Below are 22,733 nucleotides of genomic sequence, written 5' to 3'. Positions count from 1 at the left end.
CTCTGTTTAGTAACATACGAAGTAACTGCTATTATTTATATGAAAAACCGGTGCGTCAAAACGATAAGACATGGCGAGGAAGAATAGTGATTTAATTACACTGTCCAACACCAAATTTCTTACACAATTACTGTTGCGTGGTTCTTATGAAGTTTTTTGCGCTGATCCCGAATCTGTCCTTAATTCTTCAACTAGATGCACAGTTTTTGGAACAAATTTCGTGTTGGACAGTGCAATTAAATCACTATTCTTCTTCACCATGTCGTATCGTTTCGACGCACCGGTTTTTCATGTAAACTGATATACAGTGACTCCCACTAATATTCGGATACTCTTAAAAACACCGTAACTTTTCAAATATTGGACTATGCGATTTGACCTTTTTTTTGGAAAGCTGGAGCAATTAGTTTACTACAGGATGTGAAAAGAAATTTTTTCAAAAATTGCATTTGACCAGAATTGTAGAGGAAATACTAAATGTTGCATTTTACAACTTTTTTATGCGGGCCTATATCGAAATTTTGAAAAATGTGTTTTGCAGATCTGTGTGGGTTGTATGCATTGTGAAAGTTTCATCGAAATCGGTTGACGCGGGGAAAAATGACAGTCATTGAAAGATGTAAGAACTCTTAAATTTACTGCTGTTATAGGCCGAGAAAATCGTGAAAATCTGCAATTTTTACCATCTTTAAACTCTTTTAGCTCGTTGCAACGTCGACCGATTTTGACGAAATTCTCAGGATATGTTTAATTGAAACAGATCTACAAAACGTATTTTTAAAATTTTCGATATTAGGCCCACATAAGAAAAGTTGTAAAATGGATCTTTTAGTATGTTCTCTACGATTCTCCGACTAATTGCAATTTTCGAAAAAATTTCTTTTCACATCCTGTAGTGAACTAAGTGCTCTAACTTTCGAAAAAAGTTTGAATCGTATAGTCCAATATTAAGAAGATTATCACGTTTTTTAGACCGTCCGAATATTAATGGGAGTAAATAACGTAAATAATAGCAGGTACTTCGTATGTTACTAAACAGAGGATACTCTGTACAGATCTATACACAAAATCGTTGTACGCATCATTGGTATTGAGAAACATTAGAAATTCTAGAGGTGTCTCATCGTTTTGTCGCGTCGGAAATATTTCGTAAACCTTGTGCATTTGATTGCACACTTACGAGAAATGGAGGACAAAAATGTGCGGAGATGGGTTCCGCGCGCGCTAAAAAGACGCTGGTAGAGGCACGATTGCGGAATTAAAACGGTCATTAAAATAAATCTTTGGAACGTGGGCGCATCGAGGAGTCGGTCAGTCTCGAATCCTCCGCGATATTCTGTAAATCCGTGGTATCATTTAAGAATCGTAGTGAGAGAGAGAGAAAGAGTGAGGGACGAGCGGCTAGCAGAGCGAGGGATGAAGGAGACGCATCAATTTCAGTTTGCTCGAGGAGAGAGAGAGAGAGCCTCACGACGATCGCAATTTCAATCCCCGCGAGTATCCGAGGGGTTAAAACAGGAGAGAAAAGAATCACGCGACCTAAATTCCCGGTGTAACAGCATTCCGACGAAAGGAACTCGTCGCGTTACTTCCCAGTTTTCCATTCCTTTTGTTTCGACGGGGGTAGACGCAGACGAAAAAAAACCGGGAGAGGAGAGGACCAGCATAGAGAGAAAAGAAGAGAGAAAGAGAGAGAGGGAGAAGGTAGAACGCGCGTGTGCGAATCCTGTTTCTCTCCTCTCCTTTTATTCGCGTCGCGGGCCTACTTTCGATCTCATTTTTGAGGATCGCCTTCCATCTTGCGTCTCGCCTCGAACCTTCAACAGCAATTCCCCTGGCTAGAGGCTGGTTGCCGAGACAGAACGGGGGGGAACGCGAAAGAAAAGGAAGGGGTGTAAATGGGGTGGTATAGTAATGCAGTATTGTGAAGACGTGCCTGGAGGCTCTCCCAGGGCTGAGATGTAGCTACGATATGCAGTTATGCGCGCGAAAGGAGGCGAAAGAAAAGGGTGGTGTTCGACAGCGATGGCGACAAACGAGCATAGAGTCTCTCTTGTCCTAGCACGCCAACACTCCGGCCTACGTACGTGCACGCATGAGTAGTAATGTTTTTTTGTTGACTCCCACGGTCGAGCGAAATTCCAGATAAAAGCTTTCTGTTTGTGCTCGCCGTTTCTTTTTATATACCGGATTAAAAATGTTTTCGGATCATCGGAGATTTAAATGTATTTTATTTCATAATGCCCCACTTTCCCGGAGCTTCGAATGGAACGTGCATTTTTATAACGCTCGTGTTCTACTTATTTTAAAATGAGTACAACGAAATTTCCTCCAACTTACATCGCACTGCATGGGCTAGTGTTGCAGAAAGCTCGAGTCTTCGAAGCTCCAGAGCTCAGTCTTAAAGAGTTCTTCTATAGAAACTTAGTCTTTAAGAGACTGAGCTCTGGAGCTTCGAAGACTCGAGCTTTATACAACACCAGCATGGGCCCAATGTGAGCGAGAAAAGTGTACTATCATGTGCCGAAGGTCAGGGCTGGGAAAACGTGCTGCACCGGCCCCCGTTCCTTGCGAAACGCGCCCGAAGGTAAACAATTAGTCGTAACAACGTAGAGGGGGACCGAGAGGGTCAAACGAGACGCACGCATTCGACCGGCTGTTCGACCTTCTCGGTTCTTAGTCCCGGCTCGACCGTGATGAAACTCAGCCGCCCCTCGCTCTCTGTCCTCGAATTTTTCTACCCGAATCACACCGTCTTCGCGTGAGTGTTTCTTGTTCCGTTGCACGTGAGCCTGTCCGCTGCTGTGCTTTAATAACAGTGTTGTGCGTCCTGAGTGATCCCGGCGTCATGATTTTCTACGATCGCGTGGCTCCTCCTCCGATACAGCTGTACCCCGTTCCGTGCTTCAGCAACAAGGTATAGTCAGAGAATTCTTAACCCGTTCATTTACAGTGCGTGTACCGCAGACCTGAGGAAAACAGTATTTTAAATAGTAAACAGTGAATATAATCCTACTTATTTGAAAGTATGTGTACAGCTTTGCAAATAAAATATGTTATTTGATTCAGTGATTTTTGAAAATAAAATATTTTGTTTGATGCAGCGTGATTTGTGAAATTAAAATAATTTATTTGAGGCAGTAATTTGTTTTGAGAATAGTATTTTATTTGAAGAATATATTGATAAATATTTGTATTTTGTCTTTATTTTCAATTTCAAATATTATTGCTGGAAATAACGGTTCGAATTCGATACATTTATGGGTGTGAATCGTTTCGTAACGATAACATAGACACAAACCGGATATGTTTATATAAAATATTTTATTTCGTGTTTCTGATTGTTAAAATAGAAATATTTTATTTTGGGGGTCAAACTGTTGAAATGGAAATATTTTATTTTGCGAGGTTCAGATGGTTAGAATAGAAATATTTCATTTTCGAAATTGTGTATCTTATTTAAAATACTATTTTCTTTAAGCAAAATAAAATCTGAAATATTAAACAGTATTTGAAATATTTGTTTCAATTTCACAATTGAGACTTTAGCAGAATTAGTTAGCTAGTTAATATGTGTAGACATTGTTGAAAAATTATTATTGCTCGCAATTTTGAAGGAAAATCTTCAACGAAGTGGTAATTAAAGAATACAAGCTTCCAGCTTGATTTTGTTGTTTTATTTGGATGCAATTTTGAAAAAGTTATTCGTCGTTCAAAGCTGTAGGAACACATATTGTATGTCCGAATCGTGGCTGAATTTCGTGCGGCGAAGCTTTCGGAGAAAATTTTCCGAGAGCGTTCCCGAAGAATTCTGTGAAATTTTTCGGACAAGCCCTGCTCAGGTAGACGCAGTGTCAGGTGCAGCGCTAATTAGAGGCTCTCCTAGGAAAATGCACGCTGTCCAGGTAGAGAGACGTATCCCAGCTACCTGCCAGGTATTCCGCAAACGGTAAAAGTCGTTGGAAACAGAGACTGCGGGGTGGGGATGGTAGGGGATGAGGGATATTTGCGGGACTGGCAGCACAGCGACTCGAGACCATCACCGGCGTTGTTTTCGGCCGGAAAGTGTACTCCAGCCATCCCCTTATGTGCCACGCAGGCAAGGTAATGTCTCTGGTATCTATCGCAGGCATAGTAAATGCTGAAAGAGAGACTCGGCCCCGTTCTACGTGTGCTTGGTTACTTATCTGGCAGTTGGTCGTGAGGGGTGAGGGTAGTATTTGTAGCGGGGGTAAGTGGTCGTGGCAGAAGTCGCGAGAAAGAGTCCCTTAGCACAGTGGTTGTCACTGCTAAGGGTGAGCGTGGCTCCCGTTGACATGATTCCATGATTCTAGCTGCCGCGTGTTAGGTTAGGAAGGATTACGCCACAGTCCAACGTGAGGTCTGGGCACGGTGTATTATACAGGTGTTCGGACTACTCTCGGGAAGGTGAGATATTTAGAGGTTGGTTCTCTGGTCGCTGCCAGATGGAATCCTAGTCATTTTCACAGTTTTCAGCTTAGACCATATATACTTATAGACACGGTGCAGATACTTTTGACTGTGCCAAAGATCATTCAGATCATGGTAGCACGTGACGTCACAGTTTCGAAAGATGTACAAGCTATGCTCATCGACAGCGCCTACCAGCTTGGCCTATGAGGGTGAGGGGGGTACACCCGGAAAGAGAATGGACAGGATAATTTCAAAGAATTTGGCATTTTATCATGAAATAATCATTATATAACGTATATTTGAGATACAAATGTTTATTCTATATGTTTTATTAAGGCATCACAATGAAGTATGAATTAATAATAGTATTATATATTAACTATTTTAGGAATCTCTCGATATTTGATTCTGAAGATTAACAACTTTCGCATATTATGCAGGTTGCAGAATGTTTTTAGCACGGGTTACATGGACACGCTGGCACACACAGGGTGCGTTCCGTTTCACGCTTCAAGCGCATACACTGTATAGTGTATGCATAGAGACTCTTATACTACACTATACAGTGTATGCGCATTATGCGTGAAACGGAACGCACCCACAATCTCATTCGCACACGTACATGAAAACTGTGAAAATGACTAGGATTCCATCTGGCGGCGACCAGAGATCAACCGCTATCTTCCTCAAAACTTCAGCCTTACAGAGGTGCTTAGTCGTATAACATGTCTATGTATAATACACCGTGGGTCTGGGTTAGGCGTTAGCTATCCATCTTGTTTTGGTCAGTGAAGCATCATTCGGTATCGGGTCTTTAAGATGGCGTCAATTGTGACTATAACGGTAGATTACACAGTGTTGCGCTACTTCGGCGACCTAATGGCACCGCTTTTCCTACGGAACATTAAACGAACAACGATTCTATCTATGTAAAACATGAATGTCCGGACTGATGAGGATTGAACGGGTTTTTATGGGGTTAAGCTGGGAATGGGTTCTTGGGATTACCTTAAATTTTATCGATGGCCTTGCGACAATATCCCGTTGCACGTGACGCCATTATTTATAGGCGGTAAGTTTTAATGTTCCGGATAATGGCGTGCCGTTACTGTCATAAAAATGCACATTCCAAATTTTGCTGCTCTTCAAAGATATTTGGTTCATATTTTATATTGACATTTTTTAAACGATCGTAGGAGATAGGGATAGGGCTGAAATATAGATATCTGGGGGTGCAAGGAGGTACGGGGTTGGTACACGTTTCAAATGATTGATAATTTTTACAGAATTGTAGAAAATCAGAATAGGGCTGGAATAAAAATTCTATTTACTAGTTTGATACCTGGGGGTGCGAGGGAGTACGGAGTGGGTACACGTTTCAAATTATTGACAATTTTTAAATAATTGTAGAAGATCTCAGAATAGGGCTGGAATCGAAATTGTATTTACTAGTTTCATACTTTGGGATGCAAGGGGGTACGGGTTGCTCCACATTTCAAATGATTGACAATTTTCAAACAATAGTAGAGGATCAGAATAGGGCTGGAATAAAGATGGTTTTTACTAGTTTGATACCTAGGGGTGCAAGGGAGTACGGAGTGGGTGTACAATTAAAGTTGTGGACAATTTTTAAACAATTTTAGGAGATCAAACTAGGGCTGGAATAAATATCTTGGGGTACGGGTTGCTCCACATATTAAATGATTGACAATTTTCAAACAATTGTAGAAGATCAGAATAGGGCTGGAATAAAAATTGTATTTACTAGTTTGATACCTAGGGGTGCAAGGGAGTACGGAGTGGGTTTACAATTAAAGTTGTGGACAATTTTTAAACAATTTTAGGAGATCAAACTAGGGCTGGAATAAATATCTTGGGGTACGGGTTGCTCCACATTTCAAATGATTGACAATTTTCAAACAATTGTAGAGGATCAGATTAGGGCTGGAATAAAGATGGTTTTTACTAGTTTGATACCTAGGGGTGCAAGGGAGTACGGAGTGGGTGTACAATTAAAGTTGTGGACAATTTTTAAACAATTTTAGGAGATCAAACTAGGGCTGGAATAAATATCTTGGGGTACGGGTTGCTCCACATTTCAAATGATTGACAATTTTCAAACAATTGTAGAGGATCAGATTAGGGCTGGAATAAAGATGGTTTTTACTAGTTTGATACCTAGGGGTGCAAGGGAGTACGGAGTGGGTGTACAATTAAAGTTGTGGACAATTTTTAAACAATTTTAGGAGATCAAACTAGGGCTGGAATAAATATCTTGGGGTACGGGTTGCTCCACATATTAAATGATTGACAATTTTCAAACAATTGTAGAAGATCAGAATAGGGCTGGAATAAAAATTGTATTTACTAGTTTGATACCTGGGGGTGCAAGGGGATACAGGATGGGTCCACATTTCTAATGATTGACAATTTTCAAACAATTGTAGAGGATCAGAATAGGGCTGGAATAAAAATTGTATTTACTAGTTTGATACCTGGGGGTGCAAGGGCGTACGGGGTGGATCCACGTTTCAAATGATTGATCATTTTCAAACAATTGTAGAAGATCAGACTAGAGCTGGAGTAAATATTTGAGGGTGCAAGGGAGTACGGGGTGGGTCCACGTTTCAAATGATTGACAATTTTTAAACAATTGTAGAAGATCAGAATTGGGCTGGAATAAAAATTGTATTTATTAGTTTGATTCCTGGGATACAAGGGGGTACGGGGTGTGGGCCCACGTTTCAAATGAATTACAATTTTTAATCGATTGTAGAAGATCAGAATAGGGCTCAAATAAAAATTGTATTTACTATTGGGTTGGCGTTCGGTTTTTTACATTGGAATAAATCACAAAAACCGAACGAACTTATTTGCCAACCCAATAGTTTGATACCGGCGGGGGGCGCAAGGGGGTGTGGGGTGGATGAAGATGAACTCCGTGTGCCTAGTGAATAATTCCCAACAAGACCGCTCAATTCCGTTGTTGTTCCACCCTAACCTAGAGTTTAATATCCCATCAAGGAAATGATTCCGTGACGAATATCATGCCGCTCTCATCGATGGGCTCGCTTGTCGGTGCTCGTCGATGAGAAATACGGTGATTTAGGGGAATTCGTCAGATGCGCAAGCCTGTCTGGATCTATTATTGGCGTCGGGGCGTAAGTTAGTGGCCGCGCGGGGCGAGGGCTGCGAAAGGCTGACTTGTCGAGAGGGGTAGGGGGCTGGTTTGCACCGATGGTGTCTGGGGATAACGTAGCGGACGTATTAGGTAATTGTGGGGGCGAGTTCTGAGCCTCGAGGAGGAACGGGTGATTTATATTGCCGGCACGTGACGCCCGGCTACGAATTATCGTTAGCCACCTTGCCCCGTTAGATCGTTGCAACCATTACGTACGCTTCCTTTCCCGAGCACGTCACCGTCACTGCATTTAGCGATGCAGAATTTTTCCACCATTCCCCTGATCACGATCGATTCACTTCTCATTTCTGTGCTCGACACTCGCTGAATAAACTTCTGGAACATTGCTACGGGTTACAACAGAACCTTTTTAAACAACCAATTTTTACAGATGTCGATGTAATCTTTGGTGAAAAAAATTTCTTTAGAATTTCTGGAATTTCTCTGGAACATGTCTGAGACGCAGATGTGTCATTTAAAACAGCAAAATTCTGAACCAACCGCCCGGAAAGAATGTCATCTCTTTTCCACCCCCACGAAAGCGTGTACCATTTTAAATCCCTCGGTCTCATCGATATAAAAATTCGTATAATTTAGAACAGCAAAATTCTCGACGTAACTGCCCAGAAAAAATGTTAACCTGGGCAGAAGCACGGAGCTGGAACAGCTCTGTTTCCAGAAAGAATGCGTGGACATCGCGTGTGGGCAGGATGAAACTCTCCCAGCAAGAAAGTTACATCCCCAAAAGGGCGGCGGGGCGTACGTAAGACGTAATTCCGAGGAGACAAGTAACTTTCCATTTGTTCGGTCTCTCGGTTTCCCTCCGGTTCCGCCATCAACGTTCAAGAAAAAGCGAAAGAAAGACTTTTCCATGGTCCGGGGAAAATTTGTCATTGTGTCATTTTGTATCCGAGCCGGTGTCACGAATTCCCCCGAAATTACTCAGATTGAATCTCACAGCTAGACTGTCGGGCCGTAGCGAAAGGGTTTCTCCTCTCCAGGGCCGGGAATTTAAAAGCTTCCCACGGCCGAAAATTCTCATCTGAATGGCCGACATCTTGACGAGGCATTCAGCGTGTTCGAGATTCGTATTTTACGGGATCCTCGTGCCTTCGCCCCCGCGAAAGACCGGGGAGAAACCACCCTCACTGATCCGTTCTTTGACAGACAACCCCTCCGGATATCTTCACCCTTGATTTGTCGTTCTCCGCGCCGGCGGACGCGCCAGGAAAAAATGGAATTAGACGGCTTAAGTGTGAAATACGACGATGCAGCCGGTGATTTATTCTCCCGCGCTGAGTTGACGCCGCGGAAACAGCGTAAGGGTTGGAAATAGAAATTGTCGGAATATTAGCTCTTACGGGAGATTTATGCCGACTGGCCTAGACCGCGGATTTTATCACGACCACGGTCTATCGCGCCGCGGAATATTATTAGAAAGAATGCTCCTTGGAATTGGCCCTACTCATTGTCAGAATTTCTAACGCGGCTCTCGTAAAACCAGAAATATTCACTCCGTCTCTTTTTGTTGCAGGTAAGCTGATACTTTCTTTCAAAAGCCACGCGCTACTCCGCGAACTCGCTTTTAATTGGTAAGTTTCCTACAATTTCTTGGTCTCTCAGGCTGTCCAGAATTCGTTCAAACACTGTGTAAACTCTTTTACACGGTTGTTTTCGACTCTGGAATTTTTTCAAACTATGTACATACCATGTATTTTTATACATTCGTTTCTGACTCTGGGATTGCGTAGAATTTTGTAAACTACCACCCTGAATACACATCTGGTTTTGACTGCGAGGTTCTATACAATTTTGCAAACCCACGTTATGATTTTTTACACATTTTGTTTTGTTCCTGACAGAGTGTGCATTTTTTTAATTCCCCAGTCTACATTTCTACAAAATTTGTATAGTTTACAATAGGTTTTTTGGAAATATCAATTTTCGAAATTCCATAGAGTAATAAAACACCGAGGCTCTTATAGAAATAAAGTTCAAAGTAACTTCGTTTATTTCGGCATATTGTGTGCGCAGCATAGTTCGCTTGTAATTGTTTAAATCTCCATGAAACATTTTTTATAAATTGAGAGTCGGACCAACAACGTTTCATATAGAAGTCAATTTTTTAGTTTCTGACAATTTCACCTGAATATTTGATGCATACAATTTGATACCAATACTGGTTGTACTTTTTACCATTAGTTTCCTTAAATTATTCAACGCCAATCAAAGATTAGTCAGATCGATAAGCAATTTAAAATGGTTAAAAAAATTCAGCGATTGGTTACAGGCGTAACTTTGAACGTACGGGAGGCGGGAGCGAACGGTTGAATAAAATTTTGTAATAATCCATCGGGAAGGACAAGAGTGGATCACAAAAATTGACGACTGGGGATCGAGAATTGGCAAATTCCGGGGGGATGCTCACTGGTCTGGATCACTGTTTCTCAAGATTACTTTTCTTGGGAATTCTTATTGCTTTCCGTGTGCCTCGTCTCCGTTTTCTTGAGTCTTGTCTAACTCACTGCAAGGTGGCAGCGTGATAATCATCGACCTTATCCATTCAGTTGTACATGAGATTATTCATTGGGGATGATTTTGGAGCATCACAAGAATGTTTCGTGTCATTTATAAAATGCTGTACCCTAAAAGAAACACAGCAGGTGTCAGCTAGGGCCTTTTCTTTTCTTGTCTAACTTGCTGCCACCTTGCATCACGATAATCATCTGCCTTATCCATTGAGTTGGACATGAAATGAGTTGTTTAAAAATGGGGATGATTTTGGAGCTTCAGAAAAATGTTTCGTGTCATTTATAAAATGCTGTACCCTAGAAGGAACACAGCAGGTGTCAGCTAGAGAGAGGGCCCTTTCTTTTCTTGAGCCTTTTCTTTTCTCGAGCCTTGTCTAACTCGCTGCCACCTTGCAGCGTAATCATGATCATTAATCGATAACCTTCGCCCTTATCCATTAAGTTAGACTTGAAAACATTCATTTAAAAACGGGGATGATTTTGGAGCATGACAAAAATTTTTCTTGTTATTTATAAAATGCTATCCGCTAAAAGAAGAACTGTTGTACCCTAAAAGAAACACAGCAGTTGTCAGCTAGGGCCTTTTCTTTTCTCCAGTCTTGTCTAACTTGCTGCCACCTTGCATCACGATAATCATCTGCCTTATCCATTGAGTTGGACGTGAAATGAGTCGTTTAAAAATGGGGCTGATTTTGGAGCTTCAGAAAAATGTTTCGTGTCATTTATAAAATGCTGTACCCTAAAAGGAACACAGCAGGTGTCAGCTAGAGAGAGGGCCCTTTCTTTTCTTGAGCCTTTTCTTTTCTCGAGCCTTGTCTAACTCGCTGCCCCCTTGCAGCGTAATCATGATCATTAATCGATAACCTTCGCCCTTATCCATTAAGTTAGATTTGAAAACATTCATTTAAAAACGGGGATGATTTTGGAGCATGACAAAAATTTTTCTTGTTATTTATAAAATGCTATCCGCTAAAAGAAGAACTGTTGTACCCTAAAAGAAACACAGCAGTTGTCAGCTAGGGCCTTTTCTTTTCTCCAGTCTTGTCTAACTTGCTGCCACCTTGCATCACGATAATCATCTGCCTTATCCATTGAGTTGGACGTGAAATGAGTCGTTTAAAAATGGGGCTGATTTTGGAGCTTCAGAAAAATGTTTCGTGTCATTTATAAAATGCTGTACCCTAAAAGGAACACAGCAGGTGTCAGCTAGAGAGAGGGCCCTTTCTTTTCTTGAGCCTTTTCTTTTCTCGAGCCTTGTCTAACTCGCTGCCACCTTGCAGCGTAATCATAACCATTAATCGATAACCTTCGCCCTTATCCATTAAGTTAGACTTGAAAACATTCATTTAAAGACGGGGATGATTTTGGAGCATGACAAAAATTTTTCTTGTTATTTATAAAATGCTATCCGCTAAAAGAAGAACTGTTGTACCCTAAAAGAAACACAGCAGGTGTCAGCTAGGGCCTTTTCTTTTCTTGAGCCATGTCTAACTCGCTGTCAACTTGCAACATGATAATCATCTGCCTTATCCATTGAGTTGGACGTGAAATGAGTCGTTTAAAAATGGGGATGATTTTGGAGCTTCAGAAAAATGTTTCGTGTCATTTATAAAATGTTGTACCCTAAAAGAAACACAACAGGTGTCAGCTAGGGCCCTTTCTTTTCTCGAGTCTTGTCTAACTTGCTGCCACCTTGCATCACGATAATCATCTGCCTTATCCATTGAGTTGGACGTGAAATGAGTCGTTTAAAAATGGGGATGATTTTGGAGCTTCAGAAAAATGTTTCGTGTCATTTATAAAATGTTGTACCCTAAAAGAAACACAACAGGTGTCAGCTAGGGCCTTTTCTCTTCTCGAGTCTTGTCTAACTCGCTGCAAGGTGGCAGCGTGATAGTCATCGACCTTATCCATTGAGTTGGACATGAGATTATTCATTGGGGATGATTTTAGAGCCTGACAAAAATTTTTCTTGTTGTTTATAAAATGTTATCCCCTAAAATAGCAACAGCAGGTGTCTCGCTGCAAGGTGGCAGCGTGATGATCATTGACCTAAACCATTGAGTTAGGTTAGACTCGAAAACATTCATCTAAAAATGGGGATAATTTTGGAGCCTTACAAAAATGTTTCGTCTTATTTATAAAATGCTGTGGCAGCATTGATAATCGTCGACCTTATCCATTGAGTTAGACTCGAAAACATTCACTTAAAAATGGGGATGATTTTTGAGCCTCACAAAAATGTTTCTTGTTATTTATAAAATGCTGTGGCAGCGTGATTATCATCGATCTTCCTCATTTAGTTAGACTGGAAAACGTTCATTTAAAAATGGGGATAATTTTGGAGCCTTACAAAAATGTTTCGTCTTATTTATAAAATGCTGTGGCAGCATTGATAATCGTCGACCTTATCCATTGAGTTAGACTCGAAAACATTCATTTAAAAATGGGGATGATTTGTGAGCCTCACAAAAATGTTTCTTGTTATTTATAAAATACTGTGGCAGCGTGATTATCATCGATCTTCCTCATTTAGTTAGACTGGAAAACGTTCATTTAAAAATGGGGATGATTTTTGAGCCTCACAAAACTGTTTCGTGTCATTTATACAATGTTGTACCGTAAAAGAACAACAGCAGGTCCTTGGCTGTGGTCCTTGGAGCCTGACCCAGTGCAGGGCTCACTAGAGCATTGATCGTCGAGGTTTTTTGCTGGCAGATCGGACAGCGAAGTATGAAATCAGTGAGGGGGATCAGCAGTCGATCCGTGAAGTTTTTTCCGGCCGGGAAAACCTTGGGCTAACGAGTCTTGGCTCGCGGATCCCCGTGGTCTGATGCGGCCGAAGTGCATAATCGGGTAGATAATGAGGGGGGTGTGAGAGTGGCGGGTGAGAAGAGCCCAGCAGGGCAACAGATAGGAACGAAGCAAGCGGCGGCGGCGGCGTCGTTGGGGCACCTGCGGTTTGTCGGTACGTTACTGTGGTACACGATGCGGTGCCGAGCCGTCAAGTTCATATTGCTGGTTTCCTGTCATTAACGTGCCGCATCGAGCCTCCAGCCCGTGTAGACCGTTCTCTGCACACGGCGCGGCGATACGTGCCGTGTTCCACCCGACGAAATATCGAATCTCGCGTGACGTGAGCGCGTGATCGTTACTCGGCTACCGCCGATTCGCTGCCTCATTCTAAATATCCGATGGACTACATCTTTTTCACTGCTTCAGAGACCCGCCATCCGATAAAAATGTCGCATCGTTACTATGTATTAAACATGCGAAATCAGAGTTGGGCAGGAATTAATTACATGAGTAATTAATTACATCTTCAATTACAATTACATGTAACTGTAATTGTAATTGCAATTACTTTCGCTCAACCAGTAATTGTAATTGAGGACCACAATTACAATTACTGGTTCAGCGAAAGTAATTGCAATTCCAATTACAATTACATGTAATTGTAATTGAAGATGTAATTAATTACTCATGTAATTAATTCCTGCCCAACTCTGATTTCGCATGTTTAATACATAGTAACGATGCGACATTTTTATCGGATGGCGGGTCTCTTACATGTAATTGTAATTGTATTTCTGCAATTCCAATTCCAATGACATGTAATTGTAACTGTAATTGTTAGTAGCAGTTACAAGTAATTGTGGCTGGTAGCTGCAATTCCTTTCCAAACTCCAAACAGACGACGCTCGCGCGTCGCGCGTGAACGTGAACATTCACACGCGACGCGCGAGCGTCGTCTGTTTGGAGTTTGGAAAGGAATTGCAGCTACCAGCTACAATTACTTGTAAGTCTTGTAACTGCTACTAACAATTACAGTTACAATTACATGTAATTGGAATTGGAATTGCAATTACTTTCGCTGAACCAGTAATTGTAATTGCGGACCACAATTACAATTACAGTGATTCGTCAAGTAATTGCAATTCCAATTACAATTACATGTAATTGTAATTGTATTTCTGCAATTCCAATTACAATTACATGTAATTGTAATTGTATTTCTGCAATTCCAAATTACAGTAATTGGCAAGTAATTGTAACTGTAATTGAAATTACATTTTGCCCAACTCTGTGCGAAATTCACCATTCTTGAACTCGTGTGAATTTGATCGAAAAGATTTGCAGATTTACGTCGTGTGGGTGTTCCAACGCCGGCGGCTCACTTTTCACAAAAAGTGCAGTAAAAAGACAACCAAATATCGTGTAGCGATATTTTCGGTCTCGTTCGATAGTGGAAGGATCAGTCTTCAAATCTGTTGTGGTTTCAGTAGCGGGAATCATTTTTTGGCGACCGTACGTGAGTCTGAATTCGCACAAATTCCGAAAACGTCCATATTTCACTTCACCAGTTGTTGTCAAACGGAAACATTTTTTACGTAGAAATCGTTCGGAGATGTCGAAAGTGGAGAGTTTATCCTTTAAAATGAGCGTAGGTACGTCGTCCTGCGATGTTTTTTGACGAAGATACAATCATTCAAAAATCGACTATTTGGCACCCAAGATTGAGTGACCCTTTCGTCTCAACCAGGCGGCACACTTTTCACTAAAAGTGCTGCAGATTGGAAATAAAAAATCGCAGATCAGTCTTTTTAGTCTCGTTGGAAAGCGGATACTTTAACCTTTCAATCTGTTATGGTCTAATTCGCGAGAGAAATTTTTTGGGGTCCCCACAGAAGTCTGAAGTCATCAAATTGCCAGTAACGTTCATATTTGCGAATTCTGTTTATTGCGATGCGGAAAAATGTTTTCGTCAAAAGTGACTTGGAGGGATCGAAAGTGGAGAGTTCACCCTTTAAATTGAGCGTAGGTACGTCGTCCTGCGATTTTTTTTCGCGGAGCTACAAGGACTTGAATATCGAGACTTTTTCATTTGCGATGAAAGTGGTCCTCCACTCCTGTGGAGTCCTGTAGAAATTAAATTTTGATATGAAACTCGCCTAATCCAAAGACAATATCCGTGCTATTACTGAATGGTTCATCAGCGGCTGAATTTGAATGGCCGGGTCGAGCCCATATCTGGGTCAAGGTACAGCGAACATGTTAATCTTCGGTTATCTTGATCCCCTTCCATTCGGGGGCTGGTTTTTCCAATATCAATCTCTTGATCCGTGACGTAGCGAGTCCGGTTACAAAATTGAAAGACAAATAGTTCGATTGCCGAGCAGATTTTGATCGATTTTCGACGCGACCATGTTGTTTTTTTTTATAGCCAGCAATAAATTTCTTCGACAGGAGATGGATGGTTTATTAAACTAAAATTCCCGTCGGTGTTCGTTGTTGGGATGCCCAGCGTGGTATCCGAAACGATTCAATCACATTCCGCCGATCACGAAATTTTATTTCCTCGGCTCTCCTGCCACGTTGCTTTAAACGCAAAGATTAATCCTGGCTGATAACCTTTTTGTCTATCTGCCGGTGAAACGAAACAGGGCGACCAGCCTGACAGACGTTGACAAGTGTACACTCGATCCCGATGAGCAGTATAATCCCGAGCGAGAAGGATGGAGAATGAGAATCGCGCGTCGCGTCGCCCCCGAAAACGTGTCGCTCCATTTCCGGGCGAATTTATCCGGAAGTCGTGGAATTAGGCAAGCTGCCACGCTTTGACTCCCGCAAGCTGGATTGAATCTGGAACGCTTATCAGGCACTTCCACTATTCCGTGATCTAAAGACTCCGGCAATTAGTGACAGCGGATTCTGAGCGAGAAACAGACAGAAGGGGGGGGGAGGGGGATGAAACGATGCACACCCGGATCGGGCACGAGAGAGACCCGAAATTCAAATGTCTCGTTGGCGCTTGGCGACACGCCGGAGTTATCAGGATTTCAGACGCGCCACCTGTTTTTCTCCGATGCCAGTTCTGCTCCTGTTTCAATGAGATCTGCTCGCCACGCGATGTTTATCCTCTCGATGGACTCATTAAAAAATGCAAGACCTTATCTGGATTCTACGTTGAAAACTACGTGAAAATGGAACAGAAATGGACAGAAAATGAAATCTACATACAGTGAGGAGCATAACTGATCACTAGACAGCGGATTTTATGCATTCGTGACAAAAATGAATAAGTGTAATTTGAAACGGTAAAAACATTCGAAGAATTTAAAAATATTGTAATATTATTTTCAACCTATTACATGTATTAAGAAAGAAAATAAATTTCTATTTCACTCCAGTTTGTTGCAATTCAGGTAGAAAATTTTTATTTTGCATGAAGATCCTCTGTCTACTGATCATACACACTTTAAATCAGAACAACTTTTTCATGAATGGACCGAACGACTTAAATTTCTCTGTAAGACTAGAGGAACTAGTTTAGTAAATGATGTGTAAAAAATATGTTGAAAAGATGCATTTGGACGGAATTGTGAAGAATAATAGTAAAAATTGATTTTTACAGCTTTTGTAGCTGGGCCAATAACGAAAATTCGAAAGATGTGTCTGGTCAACTGGTATAAATTATATACCCTCTGAAAATTTCATTGAAATTGGTTGATTGGTTTGCGAATTATAAACGATCAAAAGTGGTAGTTTCTAGTGTACCATAAAGTGGCAAATTTTACCATGTTTAATCGTTTATAATTCGTGAACCAATTAAGCAATTTCAATGAAATTTTCAGAGCGCATATAATTTATACCAGTTGACAAAACACATTTTTTAAATTTTCGTTATTGGGTCAGCTGAAAAAGTTGTAAAAATCAATTTTTACTATTGTTCTTCACAATTCCGTCCAAATGCATCTTTTCAACATATTTCTTACACATCATTTACTAAACTAATTCTTCTAGCCTTACAGAGAGATTGAAGTCGTTACGTCCATCCATATAAAAATTATTCTGATTTAAAGTATGTGGAACAGTTATGCCTCTCACTGTATGTTGAACATCACCACGCTACCACGTCTGACTACGACTGACCTGTTCCACTTACATTACGATATATGAGCGTCGACAGCGATGTAGCATTGTTTATCATACATTGTAGTAACGCCATAATAGTTGGATCGAAGCCTAGCAAGCTCCAATTCGATTCTAATCCATTTCCCTGCCAAGTAGAATTATCTAGTCATGCTCGGACACTAAACTACCCCTCGCAACTTTCAATCTATTTCTCCTCGCAAATCGAGCGTTCTATAAAAAAAATGTTATTCCATATTATCGCTTCCATTTTTCACGTAGAATCGCTTACCGTTTAAATTATTTATTTCCCTGCAGTTTTTCAACCGTCCACAATAGTCGAAATCAGTGTAGAATGAACTCGATTGAATTCGGAAGTGGGTAAATCATTTTACTGCTGGTACCGAGAGGAATGAAAGGGGTCTATCCGGGTATCTGGCAATCTCGAAAAGGGAATTTGCTCCCGCGGATTAAAGGGCCAGAGCAAGGGTCTAGCCCCGCAAGAAGAAGCTCGCTCTCTCTCCTGGCGCGAATCCGCAATATGACGTGGCTGGAAAAGCGACCGGCAACCGCTTTCATCCCTTTCAACGCGCTTCTTCCCCGTGTTCCTCGGGAATCTTGCAAAGATTATTAAGACGTGTAAGGGAAGGGCAAAGTAACCTCTAAGTCTACTTAATGCTCGAGTTCTCCGTCTGGCATTTAATTATTCCGCGACATGATACTCGCTTAGTCAAACGTGGACTCGGGCCGACGACGCTTTATTGCGCGCGCGGGAAAAACCGACCGCCGCGCGCGCGCTTCTACGTACGTCTGTGCTCTCCGGTGGGGATTATTTTCAATTTCGTCGAGGCGGAGCCCGCGCCCGAAGAAATTGTTGAGCTTGTTTGATCTCTCGGGGAGATTAGCCTCGCCTACCTACCCCCGGTCCAACTGTTTTAACTCCCGCGGATCAAATATTTTCGATTCCGAAATTCCCGCGACGATTCATCGACTGCACTCCTACCGATTCGCGGGAGGCTATGAGTGCGATAAAACGGTGAGGAACATTCGTAGGTCATTTTTCTCGGACTCTTTGGAAAGCGGAGACTTCGGACTTCAAATCTGCTGTGGTCTAACTCGCGAGGGAAATTTTTCGGCGTTTCCACTGAAGCCTGAATCCACCAAATTGTCAAAAATGTTCATATTTGTTAATTCTGACTATTGCAAAGCGGAATAATTTTTTCGGCGAGAACCACTTGGAGCAGTCGAAAGTGGAGAGTTTATCCTTTGAAATGAGCCTAGGTATTACGTTATCCTGCGATTTTTTTCTCCGAAGTTACAATAATTTGAGAATCGACAATTTCGTGTACAAGATTGAATGATCCTCAGTCCGTAGCTGGCAGCTGACTTTTCATTCAGTGTGCGATAAAATTGAAACTAAAAATCGCGGATCAATTTTCTTCATCTTGTTGGAAAGCGAAGACTTCAAGCTTCAATCTCCGTTGGTTTCAGTCGCGAGAAAAATTTTTCGGCGTCTCCACAGAAGCCTGAATTCATCAAATAGCTAAAAATGTTCATATTTGCTAATTTTTATTATTCCGAAGCAGAAAAATTTTTTCGACAAAAGTGACTTAGAGGAGTCGACAGTGGAGAGTTTACCCTTTGAAATGAGCCTAGGTACGTCAATCTACGATTTTTTTTCGCTGAGTTACAATTATTCAAAAATCGGCAATTTCGTGTCCAAGATTGAGTGACCCTTTCGTCTGTCTGAACCTGACGACACACTTTTCACTAAAAGTGTTGTAAAATCGCAGATCACTTTTTGTTGGTCTCTTTGGAAAGAGGAAGGTTCAATCTTCAAATCAGTCGTAGTTTGGTTCGACGAAAAAAATTTTTGCAAGTTTGTAGAGACATTTGAACTCGGCTTTGTTCGCCAGGTTTAATATCCGGCAGGTGTTTCTCGGGGATTATGTGCCGGGTCGTTGATCGAGCAGCTGTTTATTAATTTCTGGGTGGATTCGCTGAAAATCTTGTTCCCGCGTCCCGTTTTATCGTGTGCTTTAAACGCTTTGAGACGATTATTTCCCTAGCAAAGGGGGATCCGCTTTGCACGGTCCCTATTCAAACTCCGACAGAAATTCTTCCAAAGACGTCGCTCACAATGGCATAAAATATTTTCCCTTCAATAAATCCGACGCGTTCCTTCAGCGTCGCAAGAGCTACGACATGCACAACAACCCCCCATATGCAGATCCTCCTTTTCCCTGCGTACTCGCCAGGAACTCTGTGCGACGCGACGGTGAACGACTGCGTTCGATTCCGTTTTGAAATCGGCTGACAATATTAACGATTCATCATTTTCTCCCCAGGCGTCATTATTCACCAACGACAAAATGGCCACACGCGCGTGTTCCGCGGGGCTTTGCGAAGGATAATTATTTAATTTATCCCGGTAAAAGCCGACGTGTGTAAGGAACAAAATATCCAATATCGTACTCGCATGAATGGACCGGGCGCGCAACATCGCATCGCGTTTCATAAATATTCGATCCCCTTCGTTAGTAATTCTCGCTATATAATTACTCGCGTGATTGCGACGAAGCATAACAAACGTAAAGAGAGACCTTTCTACATTCGAGTAATTCAAAAGAGCAGCTCGCACGTGCGCCCAGGCTAATTAACTTTCCTCGCTTTGGCAATCCGTCAGCCGAAAAAATTGAGCGAGCTACAGCCATCATTTCATTATAAATCCTTTTATGACGAATTCCACCGGTTTTAATCATTTTTATGCGACATTTTGCAACTCGCAAAAAATTTAATGGCACAGCTTCCGAATGATAAAAAAAAACAAAAATTACATTTTTGTGTCGAGGGTGACTATCGCCGGACTCGAAACCGTCGCGTCCAATCCTATCGAACATTTTATCGGCGAATACTTGCAACAGGGAGTATGTAAATAAGCTGACTGAGATATTCATGTTGCGCCCGGTGCGTCTACATTCCTTGCACCCCCGCTCAAACGGAGCCCACCGGTTTCCGCATTCTAAATCTCGCGAATGATAAGCATGTTTATACGTTTTGCCCCGTCTGCCCCTTAACTTCTCCCAACTAGAGTCGAAAAAATCTCCATCGCAGAGGCGGAACATTTTTTGAACGGTTCCCACATTTTCCAAATGCTTGATGCTGGGACGAAAATTTTGAGAAAACATTCTTATTCATCTCAGAATTTTTCCTGTAGCAACACCCCTGGGGGAGCTAGGGGGATGGAACTTGACTGAAACGTTTCTCGGTTCGTCAGTGATCGAGCCATTCATAATTTGTTGCTTTAGTTCTTTTTGTTCTTTTTTGTATCACCAGAAAATAGCCACCTGTTTTCATCTCTTCGAGGTTCTTGTTCCTGAAAGGGCTCATTTGGAACCATCCACAATTTCTTGCTTTAGTTCTATTCAGTTTTTCTAGTATCACTAGAAAATAATCACCTGTTTTAACCTCATCGAGGTTCTTGTTTTTGAAAGGTCTCATCTGGAAGAGGCTAACTAGCTAAATGGGAAGTTCTTGTTTCTTTGTGTCACTAGAAAATAGTCGCCAGTTTTCACCTCTTCGAGGTTCTTGTTTTTGAAGTGTCTCATTTGGAAGAAGCCAACTAACTAAATTGTTAGTTCTTGTTTCTTTGTATCACTAGAAAATGGTCGCCAGTTTTCACCTCTTGGAGATTTTTGTTTGTGAAATTTCTCATCTCATTTGGTAGAAGCCAACTAGGTAAATAAATGGGACGTTCTTGTTTTTTGTACGACTAGAAAATGGTCATTCATAATTTGTTGCTTTAGTTCTTTTTGTTCTTTTTTGTATCACTAGAAAATAGCCACATGTTTTCATCTCTTCGAGGTTCTTGTTCCTGAAAGGGCTCATTTGGAACCATCCACAATTTCTTGCTTTAGTTCTATTCAGTTTTTTTAGTATCACTAGAAAATAATCACCTGTTTTAACCTCATCGAGGTTCTTGTTTTTGAAAGGTCTCATTCTGGAAGAGGCTAACTAGCTAAATGGAAAGTTCTTGTTTCTTTGTGTCACTAGAAAATAGTCGCCAGTTTTCATCTCCTCGAGATTCTTGTTTGTGACATTTCTCATTTGGAAGAGGCCAACTAACTAAATTGTTAGTTCTTGTTTCTTTGTATCACTAGAAAATGGTCGCCAGTTTTCACCTCTTGGAGGTTTTTGTTTGTGAAATTTCTCATCTCATTTGGTAGAAGCCAACTAGGTACATGGGAAGTTCTTGTTTTTTGTATGACTAGAAAATGGTCGCCAGTTTTCACCACTTCGAGGTTCTTGTTTTTGAAACGTTTCATTTGGAAGAAGCCAACTAGCTAAATGGAAAGTTACTATTTGTTTGTATCGCTAGAAAATAGTCGCCAGTTTTCACCTCTTCGAGGTTCTTGTTTTTGAAGTGTCTCATTCGGAAGAAGCCAACTAACTAAATTGTTAGTTCTTGTTTCTTTGTATCACTAGAAAATGGTCGCCAGTTTTCACCTCTTGGAGATTTTTGTTTGTGAAATTTCTCATCTCATTTGGTAGAAGCCAACTAGGTAAATGGGAAGTTGTTGTTTTTTGTATGACTAGAAAATAGTCGCCAGTTTTCAGCTCTTCCAGATTCTTGTTTTTGAAGGGTCTCATTTGGTAGAAACCAACTAGCTAAATGGGAAGTTGTTGTTTTTTGTATGACTAGAAAATAGTCGCCAGTTTTCAGCTCTTCCAGATTCTTGTTTTTGAAGGGTCTCATTTGGGAGAAACCAACTAGGTAAATAGGAAGTTGTTGTTTTTTGTATGACTAGAAAATAGTCGCCAGTTATCAGCTCTTCCAGATTCTTGTTTTTGAAGGGTCTCATTTGGTAGAAACCAACTAGGTAAATGGGAAGTTGTTGTTTTTTGTATGACTAGAAAATAGTCGCCAGTTTTCAGTTCTTCCAGATTCTTGTTTTTGAAGGGTCTCATTTGGGAGAAACCAACTAGGTAAATGGGAAGTTGTTGTTTTTTGTATGACTAGAAAATAGTCGCCAGTTTTCAGTTCTTCCAGATTCTTGTTTTTGAAGGGTCTCATTTGGTAGAAGCCAACTAGCTAAATGGGAAGTTGTTGTTTTTTGTATGACTAGAAAATAGTCGCCAGTTTTCAGCTCTTCCAGATTCTTGTTTTTGAAGGGTCTCATTTGGTAGAAACCAACTAGCTAAATGGGAAGTTCAGGTCCGAGGGTAGCGCATCGGAATCGATCGAGAAGTAACTGGCTGTGTCCGAGGATACCCGGACTCTGCCCGGATCGAACAGCTGTGTAGGAGGTGTCGGGGCTGCTCGGTTCGATCTCGGAGCGTGTCCCGGTTCCGCCTCGATATCCTTTCGCCCTCGCAAGTTTTATTCGTCGTGAAACCGTTCGACCGAATAAAGAGAACCGTTCCACGGTTCTCGGGGCGGTGAACGCGACGAAAAGAACGACGCGTCGGTGCTAAGGGCTTTCGCCTGTTCCTCCGCTGTCACATTACTTTGACAGTGCGCGCTGCGAGGTGTCGCCGCAGACACCGTGGCTCACGAAAATCCCTTTGTTTTTTGCCGTTCGCGTGTTTATACTCTGACGAGTTTCTTTTCCCCAGCTAATATTTCATTTGAAAGCGTTCAGCCGATTTTTATTGTCATTCCCTCTCGCGCCCTG

The 22,733-nt window shown here is 41.5% G+C and overlaps 1 protein-coding gene across 21 annotated transcripts in view; it reads left to right on the top strand.

The window, feature by feature from the left end:
- Heph (polypyrimidine tract-binding protein 1 heph) overlaps positions 1 to 22,733 on the top strand; it is a 478,446-nt gene that overhangs the window by 235,379 nt on the left and 220,334 nt on the right. The window contains exon 1 of one of the 21 annotated variants that reach the window (XM_076444554.1): positions 2,491 to 2,917. The exons of 19 other annotated variants lie outside the window; for them this stretch is intronic. In XM_076444554.1, coding sequence (XP_076300669.1) covers positions 2,849 to 2,917 — 69 coding nt within the window. In that variant the 5' untranslated portion in view covers positions 2,491 to 2,848. Of the gene's footprint in view, positions 1 to 2,490; positions 2,918 to 22,733 lie in introns of those variants that run through there. One more of the 21 variants, XM_076444559.1, reaches the window with a different exon arrangement.

Source organism: Lasioglossum baleicum, chromosome 20 (genome assembly GCF_051020765.1).
Source record: "Lasioglossum baleicum chromosome 20, iyLasBale1, whole genome shotgun sequence".
Classification (NCBI taxonomy): Eukaryota; Metazoa; Arthropoda; class Insecta; order Hymenoptera; family Halictidae; genus Lasioglossum; species Lasioglossum baleicum.
The sequence above is the reverse complement of the archived record's forward strand: the minus strand, read 5'-3'. Positions and strand labels throughout refer to the sequence as shown.